This window comes from Ursus maritimus, unplaced genomic scaffold (assembly GCF_017311325.1).
Source record: "Ursus maritimus isolate PB19 unplaced genomic scaffold, ASM1731132v1 scaffold_6, whole genome shotgun sequence".
Classification (NCBI taxonomy): domain Eukaryota; kingdom Metazoa; phylum Chordata; class Mammalia; order Carnivora; family Ursidae; genus Ursus; species Ursus maritimus.
Window position 1 is genome coordinate 46,879,036 of NW_024426774.1, and position 19,610 is coordinate 46,898,645.

A 19,610-nucleotide genomic window follows, 5' to 3' on the forward strand; every position below is an offset into this window, starting at 1 on the left:
CCACCATACAAATATAAATCGTTAAGAGCTTTGCTGCCAAGACTAATTATCTTTGTAAATGTTAAAGTGAAATTCTATTCATCCTTCAAGGCTACCTCAAAGGTTATCATCTCAGGGGCATGGTCCCTCATCCCCATGGAGAGAACGGATCCTTTCCTCACCAAAATGCTCACGTTACCTGATTTATACCTCTCTTTTGATGATTTTTGTCAGGTGTAAAACGTGATGTTACATGCCTGTCTCTCCCATAAATTCCAGGCTCCTTGAAGACAGGTCACTTGGTCTTTTTTACCTTTCTGTACCCCGCACCCCAACTTCCTTCTTAGTACAGTGTTGTGCACTTTTAAACATTTAATAAATACTTTTTTGAACTAATAAATAAATGAATGAAAAGCTTAAGATTACATATCCCTGATTTCAGATGAGACTGTAACACAATACAGTGTCTACCTTCATTCACCTACATGAACTCGCCATCCAAATACATATATAAAATATATGCGCTACATATAACATTATACACACACACACACATACACAAATAATAGAGTGAGCTCAAGAAATGAAAAAATGTGGCCACCATGGCTGGCCTGACCTGGGCTTCCGAAACGAGCATGGCTCTCCCAGTTGCCATGGTTCAGGCACCCGCAAGGTAGATTCTTCAGAAGATGGAAGCAAGCTTGATAGTGAGCAACTCCCATCCCCAAACCAGAGGACTGACCTCTACCAGGACCAGCTCTGGGCACTGGCCTTGTTATGCTGTGGGCATTGGCCTTGACCATGCAAGCCTCAGTGGGGTCAGAGAAACTAGAATTAATGAGGACTATAGTTTTCAGCTGTCTTAGCCACTAGAATTCTGCAAATGCAGAACCCCACCCCACCCTTTTCTCGAGGATCTTGGTTATAAGAGAAGATTGAATGGAAAGTGAAGAACAAAACACTGTAATTAACATGAAGCCCATCCAGGAGTTACCAGATGCCTTTGACTAACCAGGAAGCTCCCACACCTTGTCAGCATTTTGGCTGGTAAAGAAGGAAAGCCTGATGAGGCCCTCCCATGAGCAAGTGTAGATGACTTGCCAATAACCTTGGCCTCAGCTCAATTACACAGTCCTGAACATAACAGGGGTTGCTTCTTTCTCTCCATACCTGAAAACATCTTTCCCTAGGCAGCATGTTTATCTGGAATGTATGGCCCAGGGTTCAGAGGTTAGAGTCTGATGAAAACCTAGGCAATGCTGGCTATAGAAGTTTAAGTAGAAGAGATAGGTCCTTCAGGTGGTCCAGCCAGGGACCTCGGCCAAAGGAAGCCACGGGTGGAGCAAGGAGGGGTAGACCAAGGGCTGTAACAGTGGGCAAAAGAAGCACCTGCTTCTCACCCTTGCCCACAGCCTTATGCAGGGGTGACCTCCAAGGTCCTCCCTCCTGCAGGGGTGTGGAGTAGCCATATGCATAAGTCTTCTGTAGATTTGGTTTTTATGAGACTGTCTCTGAATTTTTCAGCACACAAAGACCTAGCCATGGACAGCATGGCCCAACAGCTCTGGGGCCCTGACCTGAGCACCAAGATGGCCTTCCTCCCTCTCATCCTCACTGCCATCCTCTTTGATGCCAGCAACGAACAGAAAATACTTAAACAAAACTTTCAAACCTGATTTACATTTTTTAAAATATTTTAATTTACCCCATTTTTTATCACCTAAAGTTGAGCACTGCTTTGTTACTGTTGTATAAACATTCCCAGAAATACATTTCCTCATTTAAAACACCTCAGATAATTGAATACCTAGGAGGGTTGTCATTTGTAACTGTCACTCGACCCTTCTAAATCCAGGAAGATAAATGAGTTATGAATTTTATGTTCTATACCTTCAGTGTCTGCTCACCTAAAATAATTCTTGCTCTGCGCTGTAATATATGAAGAAAGAAAATATTCTGGTTATTTTATTTAAATTTTGTTAGTCACCATACAGTATGTTCTGATTATTTTTTTTAAGTGCATTTCTGGTGATATTTAGTATAAAAATCTCTGTAAGATTCTCTCCCAAAAATGTGTTGACTGGAGCCCTAAGTGATGTTTTCAACCATTCTCAGTGTCCTGAGTCTTCTGACACTTGTCCAACTTTGGTGGATGCATTCACTGCAGCCGTATCTGCCATCTTTGGGCATTTAAGGAAATGGCCAGCTGGATGCACCAAACCTTGTGGGTTGTCAGAGTCTTGATTTTTTTTTATTCTATGAAGTAATTTGAAAGTTGTTTCTTCAGACCAGATAGAAAGCTATTTCTGAATGTGACCCAGACGAAAGAAGACGACAAGAGAGCGCTTTGATGGTGACCATGAGAAGGAAGCTCATCCAGTCCAAAGTACTTTTTGATCAGCTACTCCCTACTTGGCCCAGAAGAAATAAGAAAGAGAAATAAAAAGCATAAGGGGTAGATAAAATGAGCAGCATTTCCTGGCAGTCTGCCTGAGAGGAAAGCAAGGATTTGATAGCTATTTGATACTTTAACTGTTAGAGCATTTCTAACTTTTCAAAGTCATTTTACATGTTTTATTTCTTTGTATTTTTCTAGCAGGAATGATTGTTATCATTCATGTTATTATTGTTGTCCTAATTGTTATTTCTGCTTAACTGAGACCAAGGTCAGGGCCAGAAGAATCTGGTAAATCACCTAGTGCACCTCAGAGCAAGTGGCTTTATCCTTAACGACTCTTCTGTTTGATGCTTCTGTTTTATACATTATGAAGTACGATTTTCCCAAGGTCCCTCTTAGTGAGCTCAACTAAAGATGAAACACGGTTGGAAAGTGAGGAACATAAGGGACTGGGCAAGAAATGGGGTTTAAGGAGAGCAGAGCAAATGGTTCAGCATGTGGGCTATGAACAGAGGTGACCCAAGCATGCTGAAGGCCACCACATGGAGCCAGATCAGCCCACGGACCTCACAGCCAGCTGGACAGGGGATGGTTGCGTTGTCTAGATCTAATCAGGAGATTCTAAGAAATACGGGGTTTACTGGAAAATGGGTGACGCTACACCACTAAGTATCCATCTGTGGTCCCCAACCCAGACTAGGGTATATTAGGGAAAACTCTTTTGGTGGCAGACAGAAATTTGTCATCATTGTAGCAAGTTCTGGACAGTGCTGGTCTAGAACATGTTTGAAATTATCTAGGCAGTAGATGCTACAGAGCCTTGAAGCCAGTGGGGTGACTCTGAGCTAAGTCATAGCACTTGTTCATGGGAGAGTAAGTAGCTAAAAAGGAACCTACCTAGTAAATACTGGAGGGACATCTTTCCCATTTGCAGACAATGCAATTCTAATTCAAAAGTCCTTTTAGAATCTCTGCATTGCTCCCCCCATTCAACCTCACCCATTCCTTAAAGGTCTTAGGTCAATTGGCCATACTGATAGGAAGAAAGGAGAGATAAGGAGATCCTCAAGAAGACCCTGCTCTTGCACCTGCCTCAGGACGTGAACCTTTCCTCCCAGAGGCTTGTGTTTTCTTCTCTCAGAATGAGGGAGGATAGTATCAAAGCTCCATTACTGGGGTACCTGTGTGGCTCAGTCAGTTAAGTGTCTGCCTTCGGCTCAGGTCATGATCCCAGTATCCTGGGATGGAGCCCCACATTGGGCTCCCTGCTCATTGGGAAGCCTGCTTCTCCCTCTGCCTGCCGCTCTCCCTGCTTGTGTGTGTGCTCGCTCTCTCTCTCTCTCTCTCTCGTTCTCTCTCTCTCTCTCAAATGGGGGCTTGGTGTGTAGCACCAGCCATTTTTTTTCATTAAACCCTACATTTCTTGGAATCTTCTGGCTAGATCTTCACAACCCAACCATCCTATGGAATATACACCTCTCCTTATATACCAGTTGGCTGTCCCATGTGATTTTATCCCAGCTCAGGAAATTCTGGCTGGCTTCCCAGGGCACAGGGGAGGGGAGGGAAGGGACCTGCACAGTGCTCCATTGGTACCTGACCACTCACGTGCACAGTTCTGGCTCATACGTACCCAGAGGGCTTGGTGTCAGGATAGGAGAGGGAGACACGACTAGGGGAATCTATGCTCTGCAGAATTTCAAACCCAGATGTCTAGATACAAACCCAAAGGACAGAGGGAAGGAAAGAAAGCAAATTAAAGTTCCTGGCCACATTCCAATATTCCCTCACAGGGTTCAGCTCACTCTCTCATTCCTTACCCACTCACTCACTGGCTGACTCAAAAACATAGCTAGCAACACATTTTTAAAAAATTAATCTATAAGGACATATATAAGCAAGTTTCTAGAAAAAGAAATACAAATGACTTACAAAAGATGCTCAATCTCATTTATTATTTATGAATTGCCAAGGTACTATTTTTTTAACCTCTCACACTGGCAAAGATTAAAACATTTGATGATACACAATATTTGCATGGTTATGAGGAAACTGTTGGAAGCAATACAAATTGGTGTAATTTCTTTGGAGGATCATAAATCTAAGATTCACATACTGGTTAATTTAGTAATCTTACTTCCAGAAATGTATTCAATAGATACCCTCCCACATGCAAACAAAGATACTGAACAAAGATATTCACCCAACATTGTATGAAAAGCAAGGACTGGAAAAATCCTAATTGTTTACCAATAGAAGAAAGGCTAAATAAATACCATTTGTACGTACAGTGGAATACCACATAACAGACTTAAAAAGAGGCACATGTGTGTGCTGGGAAGGGAAGGGAACATCTCTAAGATATAATTACTAGGTAAAAAGCAAGGGACACGAGTGTGGGTATGACATGGCCCTATCTGTGGACGCTTTTAGAATTTGGGGGGGTGGGGGTTGTTTTTTGGATAGAGCCGGAATCCATTGGAATAGGGTGCATGAAGAAAGTAAATTCATTCTTTCCCACCACTTCTACTTAAACTCACACTGTGGATTTGTTCTTACTCTGCTCTAGGAGGACATTGCTTGCAGGTCCCACAGTTCTCAAGCCACTGTTAGATCATCGAAAAGCCCCCAGTCACATTCACTAATAAGGAAAACCTCATTTTAGTAATTTAACAATCTATTCAGCGTAACAACTAAAACTCCAGTCTTGTCCAGTGTAAAACCTCCTTTCCTGTCAGTCTGGGCCTGTTGTCTGCAGGCGGGTGCTATTGGGGGTGGGGGCAGGGGCGTGTGTGAGAGAGAATTTTATTTTTTCCCTACCCCACCCCACCTCACCTTTCCAAGCCACCTGCTGGCTGTAGCTACTGACCCTGCCCCCACCCCCAGCCTGGGCTGCAGGGGGAGAGGGTCTACAGAGAGAGGATGGTTTCCATGGCTGGGGCAGAGGCTATGGAGCTGGCTTCTCTGAGTATGACAGCAACAGAGCTTCCAGATGCTGGTTTTACAAAAAGCTGTTACAGGTTTTCATTTTCCTTTTTCTTTCCTCCTTTTCAGAGCTTCTCTCACTGGGGACCCATGCATGTGGAGGCCTTGCAGCAGAAGCTGCCTCTTGTCTGGCTCTGGACAACCCTTCCCTTGGGCCCACAGACACATTCTGTTGGGATCACATGGTCCCACCAGAAACTCCTCTTGGGCAGGACCCAAGACAACCCCAAACCCACCTATACCCTCAAAACATGCACCTTTGCCCCACAGCTACTGAAAATGCATCTCAACTGGAGGGGAGCTATCCATCTTCACTCAACCCAGGTAGACAGTCTCACCATCTCCAGGGAGAAACAGGTACTATCTTTATTTCTAACAAATGCCAGGAAACAGGGTCCGGCTCTCTGGGAGTTAGCCTTGAAGCCCTGCTCACTTGACCAAGCACACTGACAACACTCTCCAAAGAAATCTCTCCAACTCCACACCCTCTACTCTTATTGTCCAGAGGGAGAGTTGCTAATGCAGCCAATACTCTCTTATAATCTCTTAGTACAACCTACAAAGGCAGTTAAACCGGTGCAAACATAAGGCATCTACAATGTTGTTGCATGCTTTTGGGACTCACTCAAAAGGGAGAAAGAGCGCCATTTCAAGATCCTTTTGCATATGCATATACTCATGTATATTTTTTTAAAAAAAGGTTCTGGAAGGATTATAAAATAAATAATCCACAGTAATCAACTGGGTGTGAACCGGGGGACGACGATGAGAGGAAATTTACATTTCACTGATAAGCTTTTATATTTTTAATCATTTTTATGTTGTTATACATTACTTTTAAAACTAAACAAAAATCTAGTTGATACATTTTAAAATATGAAGGAGATTTGTACACATCAAGATCAAAAAGACCTCATTTGATACATTGGTAAGTGAAACACCAGTTACAAAGTATCTAGAAGAAAGATCTCATTTATAATAGCAACCAAAGGGAGAAAATGTAAGACATGAGCAAGATCTGCAAGAAGTAAACTTGCAAATTCTATTGAGGAATATAAAAGAATAATTGAATAAATGGAAAAGCATATTCTGTTCTCAAAAGACTCAGTAATTTAAAGATATCAGTTCTTCCTAAATTAAACTATAAATTTATATGATTTCAGTAAAAATGCCAATGGTTTTTAGGCCTAGGCAAACTAATTATAAAGTTCATATAAAAAATAACAATGAAAGTCAGACCAGGAAAACTCTTTCAGACCCAGCAGATAGCAGAACGTTTTGTAGTATTCTGGTAATTAAATCATTTAGGAGACTCCTGAGCAAATACAGCCATTGACACACCACCAAAGGACAGTGAAATAATAAACAAATGTGAAAACAGAAAATCGAAAGAGAATGGTAGGAACAAGGGAAACTATAAACTGGGTGGGCCTTTATGGAGTAGAGAGAATTAAAAATGAGAAGGATTTGCCCCTGCAGATCCTGGTAAAGCCTCAGGACACAGAGGAACAATTCCTGAGGAAGGTGGAAATCAGGCGAGGGGTTGAAAACATGCAGTTTGGTTGAAAGTCTATTTACAGGAAGGTTAGCACCCCCTGGGTCCCTTCCCCAAGCCTGCCGAGATAAAGAATGTCCCCTACTCTCCCACCAGATGCCATTGATTTATTCTCTGGGAAAACAGAAGTTGAAAATTAAAATGATTTTCATCTAGCCTAGCATCTAGCCTATACCCAACCAAACTATCAAGTCAACATGAGATATTCTGAGACATGCAAGGACTCAGGGAACATACTGTCCTTCAAAAGTTAGTGCCTGTGATATTGTGATTTATAATAAGAAAATATGTATTTGGTTTTCATCTCTCTTCCTGGCACAGAGTTCCCAAATCCCTTAGAATTTCCTGAGTGATAGCAGGATCTTTAGTTCTAATAAGGTGACTCTTGGGGCGCCTGGGTGGCTCAGTCCTTAAGCGTCTGCCTTCGGCTCAGGGAGTGATCCCAGGGTCCTGGGATCAAGCCCCCCATAGGGCTCCCTGCTCCGCTGGGAAGCCTGCTTCTTCCTCTCCCACTCCCCCTGCTTGTGTTCCCCCTCTCACTGTGTCTCTCTGTCAAATAAATAAATAAAATCTTAAAAAAAAAAAAAAAATAAGGTGACTCTTGATTTGCTCCTGGATGGGGGCTGGTCAACAGAAAGACCAAGCCATGATTAGAAGGTTAGAATTTTCAGCCCCACCCCCATCCTCCAGAGAGGAGATGGTGGGGGGCTGGGGGGGCTGGGAATAGAGTTAATAATTGATCAGGCCTATGTGAGAAGCCTGCATAAAATCTCAATAGTAGGGGTTCTGAGAGCTTCCAGGCAGGTAAACATATTGACATACAGGAGGGTGACACACCTCAACTCCCCGAGGACAGAGTTTCTGCACTCAGGACCCTCCCAGACCATGTCCTATGTATCTCTACATCTAGCCGTTCATCTGCATACTTTATCATATCCTTTAATAAACGGGCAAACATAAGTGTTTTCCTGAGTTCTGTAGGCCACTCCAGCAAATTAGTCAGACCTGATGAGGGGTTACGGGAACCTCAGATTTATAGCCAATCGGTCAGAAGCACAAGTGACAACCTGGGCTTGCAATTAGCATCTGAAGTGGGAGGCAGTCTTGTGGGACTGAGCCCCCAACCTGTGGGATTTGACGCTATTTCCTGGTAGATAGTATCAGAACTGTAGGAAGCCCAGCTGGTGCTGGAGAACTGCTTGGAGGGGTGGGGAGAACCCTCCCCATGTGGGACATGAGAAGGGCTTTAAGTGTGCTAGTGTTTGAGGAGGGAAGAAGACACCCAGGAGGAAGGACTGAGGATTTTCCTCAAACCAGGAATGTCAAACTTTCCTGAGCACAGGAACCACTGGAGGATCTTATTAAACTGTACGTTCTGATTCAGATGGTCCAAGAGTCCACATTCCTAACAGATCCTGGTGATATTGGCGCTGCTGGTCCCTGGACCCTACTTTAACAAGATACAACAGTAGTAGTAATATCAAGTGTGGCCAAGGGACTTCAGGGGCCTCTGAGAGCCTTTTAGGGATCACTGAGGTCTTTGCTTTTCCAACTACACCTGTGGTGAGACCAGATTTTCTTCATATGCTAAAACTAGAACAATACATTGCAACAGGTATGAGCATCCAGCTGTCTTCTACCAAGCCAGACATTAAAGAAATCTGCAAGAACTATAAAACAATGGCTCTCTTCTCAGTAATGGTTTTTTTTTTTAAACTAGTTTTCATAAAGAATGTCCTTGTATTAGTATGCAATGTTTTTTTATCACTGTTATTTGGAAATGAACTAGTGAACATTTTAAAGATCTCTCAGTGGGCACCTGGGTGGCTGAGTCGGTTAAGCAGCTGCCTTCTGCTCAGGTCAGGATCCCAGGGTCCTGGGATCGAGTCCCATATCGGGCCCAGCGGGGAGCCTGCTTCTCCCTCTGCCTGCTGCTCCTCCTGCTTGCGCTCTCACGCTCTGACAAATAAATAAATAAAATCTTTAAAAAAATAAATAAATAAAAATAAAGACCTCTCACCTTTGGTTTCTAGCATGGTAAATATTGATAGATATAACCACATTGACAAATGTTCTCTGGGCTCCCCAATAAGTTTTCAGAGCACAAAAGTCTCCTGAGACCACTACGTTTGAGAAGAGCTACACTAGAGAATATGCTCCAGGAGGAAGACAAGAGCTCTAGGAAATGGGGACCCCCAACACAAGGAAGATGAGAAGAAGCCCATGATGACAGCTGTACCAGATTTTTCTTGCTGATGTACCAAATTACCACAACTTGAGTGGCTTACAGCAACACAAGTTCATTATCGCCTAGTCTCTGCAGAAGTTGGAGCACAGCGAGGCTTGGCTGGGTCTCTGCTTAGCTCAAGGCCAAAATCAAAACATCGCAGGATGCATTTCTTTCTGGAGGCCCTGGAGATTGCTCTGCTTCTGAGCTGATTGAAGCTCTTGGCAGAGTTCAGTTCCATTCGGTTGCAGGACTAAGGCCCCTGGCTCCTTAAGTTCAGTCTCAGCTTCCAGACCACCCTTCAGACGATTCCTTGGCTCATGGCTTCCCTCCCTCATCTTGAGAGCCTACAACAGCAAATCCCTGTCATGCTTCTAATCTCTCTGACTTTCCTGTGCCCCATCCTTCCTGCCACATCTCTTTTTCTGCCTCCCTCTTCTGCTTTTAAGGGCTCATGTGGCTATGTTGGGCCCACCAGGATAACCTCCTTATGTTAAGGTCAGCCAATTAGTGACCTTAATAACACCTGCAAAGTCCCCCATAGTAGTACCTTGAGTCGTGTTTGCCTGAATAACCAGTGCATGGGAACCTTGGGGACCATCTTTACAATTCTGCCTGCCACAACAGCGAAGAGAAAGTTCCAGATGACATCAGGTCTAGGCCCCAACGGTTCCACATTGGAACAGGCAGACAGAGCAATATAAAATAAAAAAACAGATATGTTTGAGCATATGAATAATTTTAATGAAAGGCATGGTACATAGATGTTACAGTGTCTGGATAAACAGAGTAAGAAACTTATAGATAGCCAGGCAAATGAAAAAGCAAAATGCTTATTACTACAAAAGAAAATGAGGAATTTAAGAAGAAAAGAGGCCCAAGCATCACACACCTCTTGGGATGGCAGTGAACAACTTTTGCACCCTCATAATAATATAAGCACTGTCTATTGACTTAACGACAACAAAAATATAAAACTATGATGGGAGAGAAAGAAGGGAAAAAGGTAGAAAGGACATCAATTGATAAATTTTTAAAAATTGTTTAGAAATATGGATATAAATACTAAAGAGAAAAACTAGAATCACTGTGGGTGACCGTCTCTGAGAAACAGGGCTAGAAGGGCATGGATGGGCATGGCTGTTTCTCATTATAAGCCTATCCTTACCCATCCACTCTTCACCCTTCTCAGCCCTACTCTGAGCCCCAGGAGGCTGGCCTTGCTGTTCCTTGCCCCTAGTTCTGCTTGAACTCAGCCAATGGGAAGCAATACAGGATAAAAAGTTGGAAGGAGGGAGGAGGCTCTTGCAAACTCCCCGTTCTGGAGGAGTGATTCTTTTTTTTTTTTTAAATAATAATTTTTTATTATGTTATGCTAGTCACCATACAGTATATCCTTAGTTTTTGATGTAATGTTCCATGATTCATTGTTTGCATATAACACCCAGTGCACCACGCAATATGTGCCCTCCTTAATACCCATCACCAGCCTATCCCAGTCCCCCACCCCCTCTCCTCTGAAGCCCTCAGTTTGTTTCCCAGAGTCCATAGTCTCTCATGGTTCATTCCCCCTTCTGTTTAGCCCCCCTTCATTCTCCCCTTCCTTCTCCTACCGATCTTCCTGCTATTTATGTTCCATAAATAAGTGAAACCATATGATAATTGTCTTTCTCTGCTTGACTTATTTCACTTAGCACAATTTGTGTTGTGAATGTTGTGTAATCGTTCTTTCTGATGGCTGAGTAATATTCCATTGTATCTATGGACCACATCTTCTTAATCCAGTCATCTGTTGAAGGGCATCTTGGCTCCTTCCAATGCTATGAACATTGGGGTGCATATGGCCCTTCTCTTCACTACATCTGTATCTTTGGGGTAAATACCCAGTAGTGCAATGGCTGGGTCATAGGCTGGCTCTATTTTTAACTTTTTGAGGGACCTCCACACTGTTTTCCAAAGTGTCTGTACCAATTTACATTCCCATCAACAGCATACATGGGTTCTCTTTTCTCTAAGACCATGCCAGTATGTTATCTTTGTCTTTTTGATAATAGCCATTCCACGAAGCATAAAGTGATAGCTCATTGTGGTTTTGAGTTGCATTTTTCAAATGATGAGTGATGTTGAGAGCCTTTTCATGCACCTGTTGGTCATCTGAATATCTTCTTCAGAAAAATGTCTATTCAGGTACTTTTGCCATTTTTCGACTGGATTATTTGCTTTTTTTTCCCTTGACAGCATGGTACTGGCACAAAAACAGACACATAGACCAATGGAACAGAATAGAGAACCCAGAAATGGACCCTTGGCTCTTTGGGCAACTAATCTTTGATAAAGCAGGAAAAAACATCCAGTGGAAAAAAGACAGTCTCTTCAATAAATGGTGCTGGGAAAATTGGACAGCTACATGCAAAAGAATGAAACTTGACCACTCTCTCACACCATACACAAAGATAAACTCCAAATGGATGAAAGACCTCGATGTGAGACAGGAATCCATCAAAATCCTAGAGGAGAACATAGGCTGCAACCTCTTTGACATCGGCCACAGCAACTTTTTTCATGACACATCTCCAAAGGCAAGAGAAACAAAAGACAAAATGAACTTGTGGGACTTCATCAAGATAAAAGCTTCTGCACAGCCAAGGAAACAGTCAAAAAAACTAAGAGGCAGCCCACGGAATGGGAGAAGATATTTGCAAACGACACTACAGATAAAAGACTTATATCCAAGATCTACAAAGAACGTCTCAAACTCAATACACGTGAAACAAATTATCAAATCAAAAAATGGGGGAGTGATTCTAAGCAAAGGATGCAATTTCTCCTCCAAGCTCTGGCTCTCACCAGCTGTGTCAAAATGTCCCCTCCCCTGGCCCCTTCGGGCCCAGGGATGGGGATAACTTCTCAGTATCCCTTGTGTCCCTTAATCCTGCCCATACTTCTGAAAATTGTCCCTTTACTAAATTCTCTTGAACTTCCTGAGTGCCTTTATTTTCTGCCAGGACCTTGACTGATATGAACGCTACATTAGTACATGACCAAATAATATTCTTAAAAAAAATTAATGGGGGGCGCCTGGGTGGCACAGCGGTTAAGCGCCTGCCTTTGGCTCAGGGCGTGATCCCGGCGGTATGGGATCGAGCCCCACATCAGGCTCCTCTGCTATGAGCCTGCTTCTTCCTCTCCCACTTCCCCTGCTTGTGTTCCCTCTCTCACTGGCTTTCTCTGTTAAATAAATAAATAAATAATCTTTAAAAAAAAAATTAATGGGCCGTTTTCTTAAAAAATGCCAAAGTCATGAAAAACAAATCTGAAGATCTGATACAGATCAAAGACAAAAAAGACATGAAAACTCCATAAAAGGAATGATCCTGTATTGTATCTGGATAAGGAAAAAAGGCTATGAAAATTACTTTAAAGGATATTATTGAGATAATTGACAGAATTTAAATAAATCCATAGATCAGATAATAACATTGCAGCAGTGTTAAATTTCCTGATGTTTGTCATTGTCTCACGGGAGGTAGCGTGTCTGCAATCTATTCTTGAAAGGCTCCCAATAAAAATTATACAATACTAACATATGAAATAAAGAGAGTGCAAGCAAATGTGCATCCAGGTGAAGGGAACATAGTTCTTTGTACTAATCTCGCAACTCAAGTCTGAAGCTATTTCAAAATTTAAAGTTTCCAAAAACATAGATGTGTTCTTTTGACAAAAGCTTTAAATACACAATTTGGTACCAGTACACGAATAGATAGGTCAGTGGAACAGAACAGAGAATCCGGAAATACACCTATCCAAACACGTATGAGATTTAACACATTTAAAGGGTAGCCTTTCAAAACACGGTGTGCTGAGGGTAGGGATGGGGCTGGATTATTTTTTATATGGCATCTGGAAAACCAAGTAGCCATCCAGAAAAGAAGTAATGATAGCTCCCCATGTCACTCTATGGGCCAAAATAAAGGCCAGATGGATCAAAACTTAAGCAGTAAAAGAAAACAAAAACTACTAGAAGAAAAACCATGAGAGAAGCAGACTTAGTGGGAGGCAGAGGCCACCTCCCTAGGAGTCAGTGTGCAGACACAGCAGGTCCAGTGCCATTGCACCCCACTGGCTCCTAACAAGCCCCCCCACCCCCAGCACTCTGCCAGGGCCTCCGCATAGAGCAGGAAGGAATGAAAAAGCAGAGACAAACGGCATTTGTTGGTCAGGGGCAGCTCCAGCAGCAGTGAGCAGCACTGACAGAGGCGGCGGGGCCAGGCCGGAGAGCACGGCTGAGGAGTCCTGGCTCAGTGGACAGCCTCGGTGTCCCCAGCAGATCTGCCCTGGAAGGGTCTCTGGCCGTGATACGAGTCATCCGGCTTCCCATTCTTCCCCCTGTCCAAGCCTGCTTCTTCAGCCTACTGCCAAGTCTGAGAGCTACTCAACATTAAATTCCTTTTCTGTCATCCAGGTTTGTTTCTGTTGCTTACAACTTAGAATGTTAACTGCACGCGTGCGCGCGCACACACACACACACACACACACATGCATAAATGGTGTGTGTGTCCATATATATATCCTATATACCACATATATACTGTATTATATGGCTTGTTTTTTCCCTATTTTGCCTTAAGATTACATATGCATGAATATGAGCCTGCATACAAAATTGGCAGGCTAGCACAGCAAACCGGCCACAGGGGCACCTACAGGGATGGGGAGCTTAATGGTGGAGCTGGACTAAAGGGAATTCCACTTTTCAACCAATCTTCTGTGTTAAGGTTTTTGGTTTTTTTTGTTTTTTTTTTTAAAGATTTTATTTATTTATTCAACAGAGATAGAGACAGCCAGCGAGAGAGGGAACACAAGCAGGGGAGTGGGAGAGGAAGAAGCAGGCTCATAGCGGAGGAGCCTGATGTGGGGCTCGATCCCATAACGCCGGGATCACGCCCTGAGCCAAAGGCAGACGCCCAACCGCTGTGCCACCCAGGCGCCCCAGTGTTAAGGTTTTTTTTACAGTAATCATAGATTTATACACTTTTTTTTAGATTTATTTGAGAGAGAGCGCGAGCGCACAAGCACAAGCAGGAGGAGTGGCAAGCAGAGGGAGAAGCAGACTCCCTGCTGAGCAAGGAGAGCAATGCAGAACTCGATCCCAGGACCCTGAGATCATGACCTGAGCTGAAGGCAGATGCTTAGCTGCCTGAGCCACCCAGGCACCCTGCATACTACTTTTTTAAACTATAACTACTTTAACACAATTTTTTCAAACAAATCTTTTACCTGTCTCACACCAGAACCAGAGCGGGGGCGCCGAGGCCAGAACAGAACAGCAGGCACACGCCATTCCCCCCTCACAGAGCAGGCCTTTTAACGGGGACACAGACAGGGTGCCAAGCAATGATTCCACAGTGTCATGAGCCTTAAGATGGGGAGAGACGGGCCCTGTGGGAGCCACAGAGGAAGGACACCCATCGTCACATAGAGGGTGGCCAGGAAGTTTCCCAGCCATATACTTCAGGCCGGCAAACGAGAGAGAAGAGAATGAGCAGAAATGTACAGCAGGCTGAGGGAACAGCCACAGAGACCATGGCTCCCTCAGGAAATCCAGGGGCTGGAGCACAAGGTGGGCAGGGAGGAGAAACGAGCACAGAGGGACGGACAAGGTAGATCACAAAGACCTCATGAAGAGAGACCTTGTAAAGTCTGCTTAAGCGGCTAGGACCTTATCCTGAGGGCCAATAGTCACCAAGGCTTCCGAGCAGAAAGGGCTGGTCAGACCTGGCCTTTGGCATATCAGTCATTGGATTTTCCTTCCAGTTTCCATCAGCCATGACAATTCTTATTGTCAGTGGGGCATGGCTGCAAAGTTTCCTTTTATCTTCCAGAACACTGGGCAGGGTTTTCCTAGTGCCACCTAGAGGAGAACCATCCATCCATCTATCCCAGCCTGTGACTCCTGGCTCCCCCTGCCGACCTGAGTAGGCACTTGCCTCACAGCTGATGATACCGTCATTCCTAAACCACTAGCTATATAAACTGATGAAATCAAACCCCAGGAAAACCTCAGCCCTTTCCAGAAGCTTAACACAGACAAAGCCCCTTGTGAAATCCTCTCAGAGCGGGCCTGTTCAGCCACTCGGGGCCCCGTAGGCTACATTCAGGAACCTTAGAGTACAGCACCATTAGTACCTCACTCACCCATATTAGCACAAATACAGATCTGCTGGTGCCTGCTGGCAAATTCGCTCTCCTGTCTCCCAGTACCACCCAGCTGAGAGTTTCCTCTTGTCCTATGCCCAAGTGTCTGCCATTAGGCCTTGGTCTATGTCTTATACTATGAGCTTGTGGGTTTCCCATGACAATGAGCTCTTAGGAATTTTCTCTCCCCAATTCGGTTATGTCTGACATTTTTCTCTATTAGAACACACATTCTGACTTACAGACCTTTTCACTTTTACAAAGTGCTTCATGAAATTACTGTGATTCATCACAATTAAGAATGATAATTAGGAAAAAAAAAATTTGGCTTCTTGCTTTTAGCTGCACCATATAGCAACAGTGGCACAAGGAGGAACCCTAAAATTCTCCCTAAGATTTTCACCCAGCATTCACCTGGTATTTTACTATTTCAAAGCACCAAAGGCACAAAGTTTCTTTTTTCAGGTAGGGTGAATAAGCAATACAATTGCCCATTGTTTGGAAATACAGTTTCACAGCTATTTGCTCTGAAATGTCGCATTTCTTTAAAATGTACTGAGAGTCTTTAGTAAATTCATTATCTTCAGTGTGATTTAAAAAGCCGAACTTTGGTCTCTGCTTTGTGCCACTCTGGTGTGGCATCCCTGAGATGAGGACAGATGATTTCTACAACTCTCCCTGCCCAAAGGAGGCCTGGTCGGTCTCTATTTATCATCTCTAATAAGGCAGAGATGTGCTAATTAGCAGTGCCTCAAGAAAACACTATGAAGTGACGGGCGCAGACACCTTTTTAAAAGCATGCCTTTCTCCACTCACTGTACTAGACTCAATTAGGAAGTGGAAAGCAAAAGGGCCTTGTTGTCTGTCTTGGGTAAAAGCTCCCTGGCATCTTGAAAGAGGTCCTTCACATTGACATTAATAAGCTCAGTGAGGATGTCTCAGGCTAAGAAACCTGGGATTGTCAGCACATCAAAATGAACCTTTTTCTCGGAAGCAGACTCTCATTAATGAAGCTCGATGTCTGATGTGGAGACACATCTCCATTTATGGTATTTCCCTCATGTGTGCTTGGAGGAGCCCTCATTTCTTATTTAGAGCTTTTGTTACCACAGACGAGTGATGTTCAGAATAAAAAGGGCTTCATTGCTCAGTAGCAATGCTGAAGATGGACGCTGGAGTTGGCAAAAGCTGTAATAACAATGCCAGTGTTGACTCAGTACTCTGTGCCCCACCCAGTGCGGAGGGCTTTTCTGGCGCTATTCTGTGACCCTCCTTATGGAGTAGTAACCACTATCGTCACCGAGGCTTAGAAATCTTATTGTGCCCACAGTTCCATAGTTAAGAGTTCCACAGAGAAGATGCTGTGGCTGAGACTTCTGGCTATTTACATTTAAATGAAGTAAAATTAAAAATTTATACTCCCAAGCCAATATTACACTATGTGTTAACAAATTATAATTTAAACAAAAACTTGAAACAAAATAGATTTTAAAGTAAAAAAAGTAAAATTAAAAGTTTAGTTCCACATTTCACTGGCTCAGTAGCCACATGTTGTGGGTGGCTACAACGTGGATATAGAACATTTCCATCATCACAGGAAGTTCTCTTGAACAGTGCAATAGAGAAGGGAATGACAAAGCAATAAGATGGAAGGAGCCCAGATCCCACAGTGACCGCATGGACAAAGGGAGTTGGATAGGACTGCAGTGTTTGAAGGCACCTGAATGGGGCAGGCTGACATAGCTGGTCAATGGGACCATAGTACTCCAAGCACTGGCTAAGGTTCAAGCTACCCTACCTAACAACTTGTCTCTGGAACTCCTTCCTCTCTTTCACGACTAACCAGTGCCCTCTACTGACTGGCACATTCTTCTTCATACATTTGATCAGGTCTAGTTGAGTCTGGGAGCAATTCAGCCTCTGAAATGTTTGACTTAGAGGTTCCACTTTCAGAGGGCAATCTTCCTAGCTTATTTCCAAATTCCTGGGGAGATCTACCATTGCTCACATACTGGAGCGTACCATTATGAGCAAAGAGCTTTGATCTTGCGCTTCTGAGCAGAGCCCCACACTTGTTTCCTCTACATTTCACCAGATCTTGCAAACAGGGAAAACACGTTTCTGAGGTTTAGGTAACCTGCAGTGAAAGAGCGAGAATTCTGTATTGCAGTGGATATGCGGCTTAGAAAGTCTGGAAGGCTTCTGGGCCAGGATCCATAGGAAAAGTGTAATTGTCATTTCTCAGGAAACTCAGAGTTAATCCCTACAATTGTCACAGCCTTAACCCAATCTGGCAGAAAAGAACACATCCAGTAAAAGGGTCTAAGGGTGGCTGCCTTCACCAAGGGCTCGGGGAGTCAGCCTCCCCCTGCTGGTTATGGCCCAGGAACACGGGAGCCTCTGGACTCGTAGGCCACCTGAAGACCTATGAATCAGTTCAACAGACATGTATGAAGGACCCATGAGCCAGGCACTGCGCATCGTGAGGACCGTACAGACAAGGAGTGTGGATACGCTAGAGATTACATTGAGTAGATTCAACAAACAGCTTTGCAGACAGTCTCACTGAGGCCCTCCTTTGGTTTGAATCTTTCTCTGCACCATTCTCTGCCCAGTCCTTTCCTTAAGGCAGAACCTTCACCAGCTGACCTACAAAATCCGGTACTCCCCTCTTACTTCTTAAAGAGTAGTGGTTGTTGTTTTCCTTCTCTTCCTCTCTATTCCCGACATTCTACAGTCATACTTTACCACCCACCCCCGGCCCTTAGAAGGGAGATTTACATTTTCCTGTAGATCAGTAGTCTGTGGACCAGTGGTGGGAAGGAAATTACTTGGGGAATTTATTTGAAAAAACTAATAGAGAGTCTTGGAGCTCCAGCCCCTGAGATTCTAATTTATTAGGTCTAGAAATGGGCATTTCAAACAAATGCCACAGAAGAATCTGAAAACTGGTCAAGTGTTTTAATCAGTTTCCTGCTGCTCTCCTCAAATACTACTTTCCAAGTACTTTGCCTCCCTCCTGCTAGATCACCCAAACTTTCCCTTAAAAAACAAAAATCAGCCAGGGCCTAAGGGAGGGAAGAATGGGCAGTTATTGTTTAGTGTCTACAGCTGCAGTTTGAGAAGATGAAGAATGTTCTGGAGACGGACGATGGTGATGGCTACACAATAATGTGAATGTACTTAATGCCACAGAACTGTACACTTAAAAATAGTTAAAACAGTAAATGTTAGGTTATGTATATTTTGCCACAATTTTAAAAATAAAAATAAAGGAATGGATACTGCTCATGCTATAACATAAACAAACCCTGAAAACATTACCTAAGTGAAAGACGCCAGATACAAAATACCACATATCTTATGATTCCACTAATATGGAGATATTTAAAAATTGACTGTGGTGATAGCTGCACATATCTATGAATATACTAAGAACTATTGAAATGTACACTTTAAATGGGTAAATTGTATAGTATGTGCATTATATCTCAATAAAGCTGTTAAAATTTAACTGGTTTTAAATCTAGGATCACATTTATTTAAACTTCTGAAGACCTTAAGTGACATCCCATAACTTCTGAAATCACATTCCGGTGACATATTGGAAAAAAGCAAATAAAAAGCAAATAAATCAAAGGACTGAGATTTAGAACAGCTGGCAAGAAAGATCAAAGGTCTCTGACGGGACGTGGTGGCCCTCCAGTTATCATGGCAAGGACAAAGGCAAGATTATAAAACACACTGGGTTGAAATTGATCAGAGACCTTTATTATGGTCCTCATCATTCAATAAGCAACCTACACAAATCATTTTCTTTTCCTCTGCCTCAACAGAGGCTGCATCCAAGCCTGAAATGGAAGACACAGGAGTGGAAGACCTTGTAGAGAAAAGCTAATAGGTGAGATCTCTGCTTATCCCGGCTTAGGTGAAGGTAGAACAGGAAAAGCATATAAGTACAATATTCCAAATAGTCTGTTCTTCAAAGCTGAGGCCTGCAGGAGAGGGGCTGGCCAAAGGATGCAGGTGAAAGCTCACAAAACTGCCCAGCTCAGCCATCAATCCAAAGTTCCTAAAAAAAACAAAAACAAAAACAAAAACAAGAAAAAAAACAAAGAGCAACATGTAAAGCAAGGTGCCTCAAGAACTGGATGAGTGTAACTGGGCAAAATTCAAGTGGAAGCTGCACTGGTATTGTCAGTTCTCTAAGACCAAAATACTCATTTTGAGGAATATCCATCCAAAAGATCACTAAACATGTCACTACAGAA

The 19,610-nt window shown here is 43.3% G+C and overlaps 1 protein-coding gene across 3 annotated transcripts in view; it reads right to left on the reverse strand.

Moving 5' to 3' along the window:
* The window catches only part of POLE4 (DNA polymerase epsilon 4, accessory subunit), a 34,535-nt gene that overhangs the window by 4,683 nt on the left and 10,242 nt on the right, over positions 1-19,610 (reverse strand). The window contains exon 4 of one of the 3 annotated variants that reach the window (XM_040623266.1): positions 19,089-19,411. The exons of the other annotated variants lie outside the window; for them this stretch is intronic. Coding sequence (XP_040479200.1) covers positions 19,398-19,411 — 14 coding nt within the window. The 3' untranslated portion in view covers positions 19,089-19,397. Of the gene's footprint in view, positions 1-19,088; positions 19,412-19,610 lie in introns of those variants that run through there. 3 annotated transcript variants of the gene reach the window in all.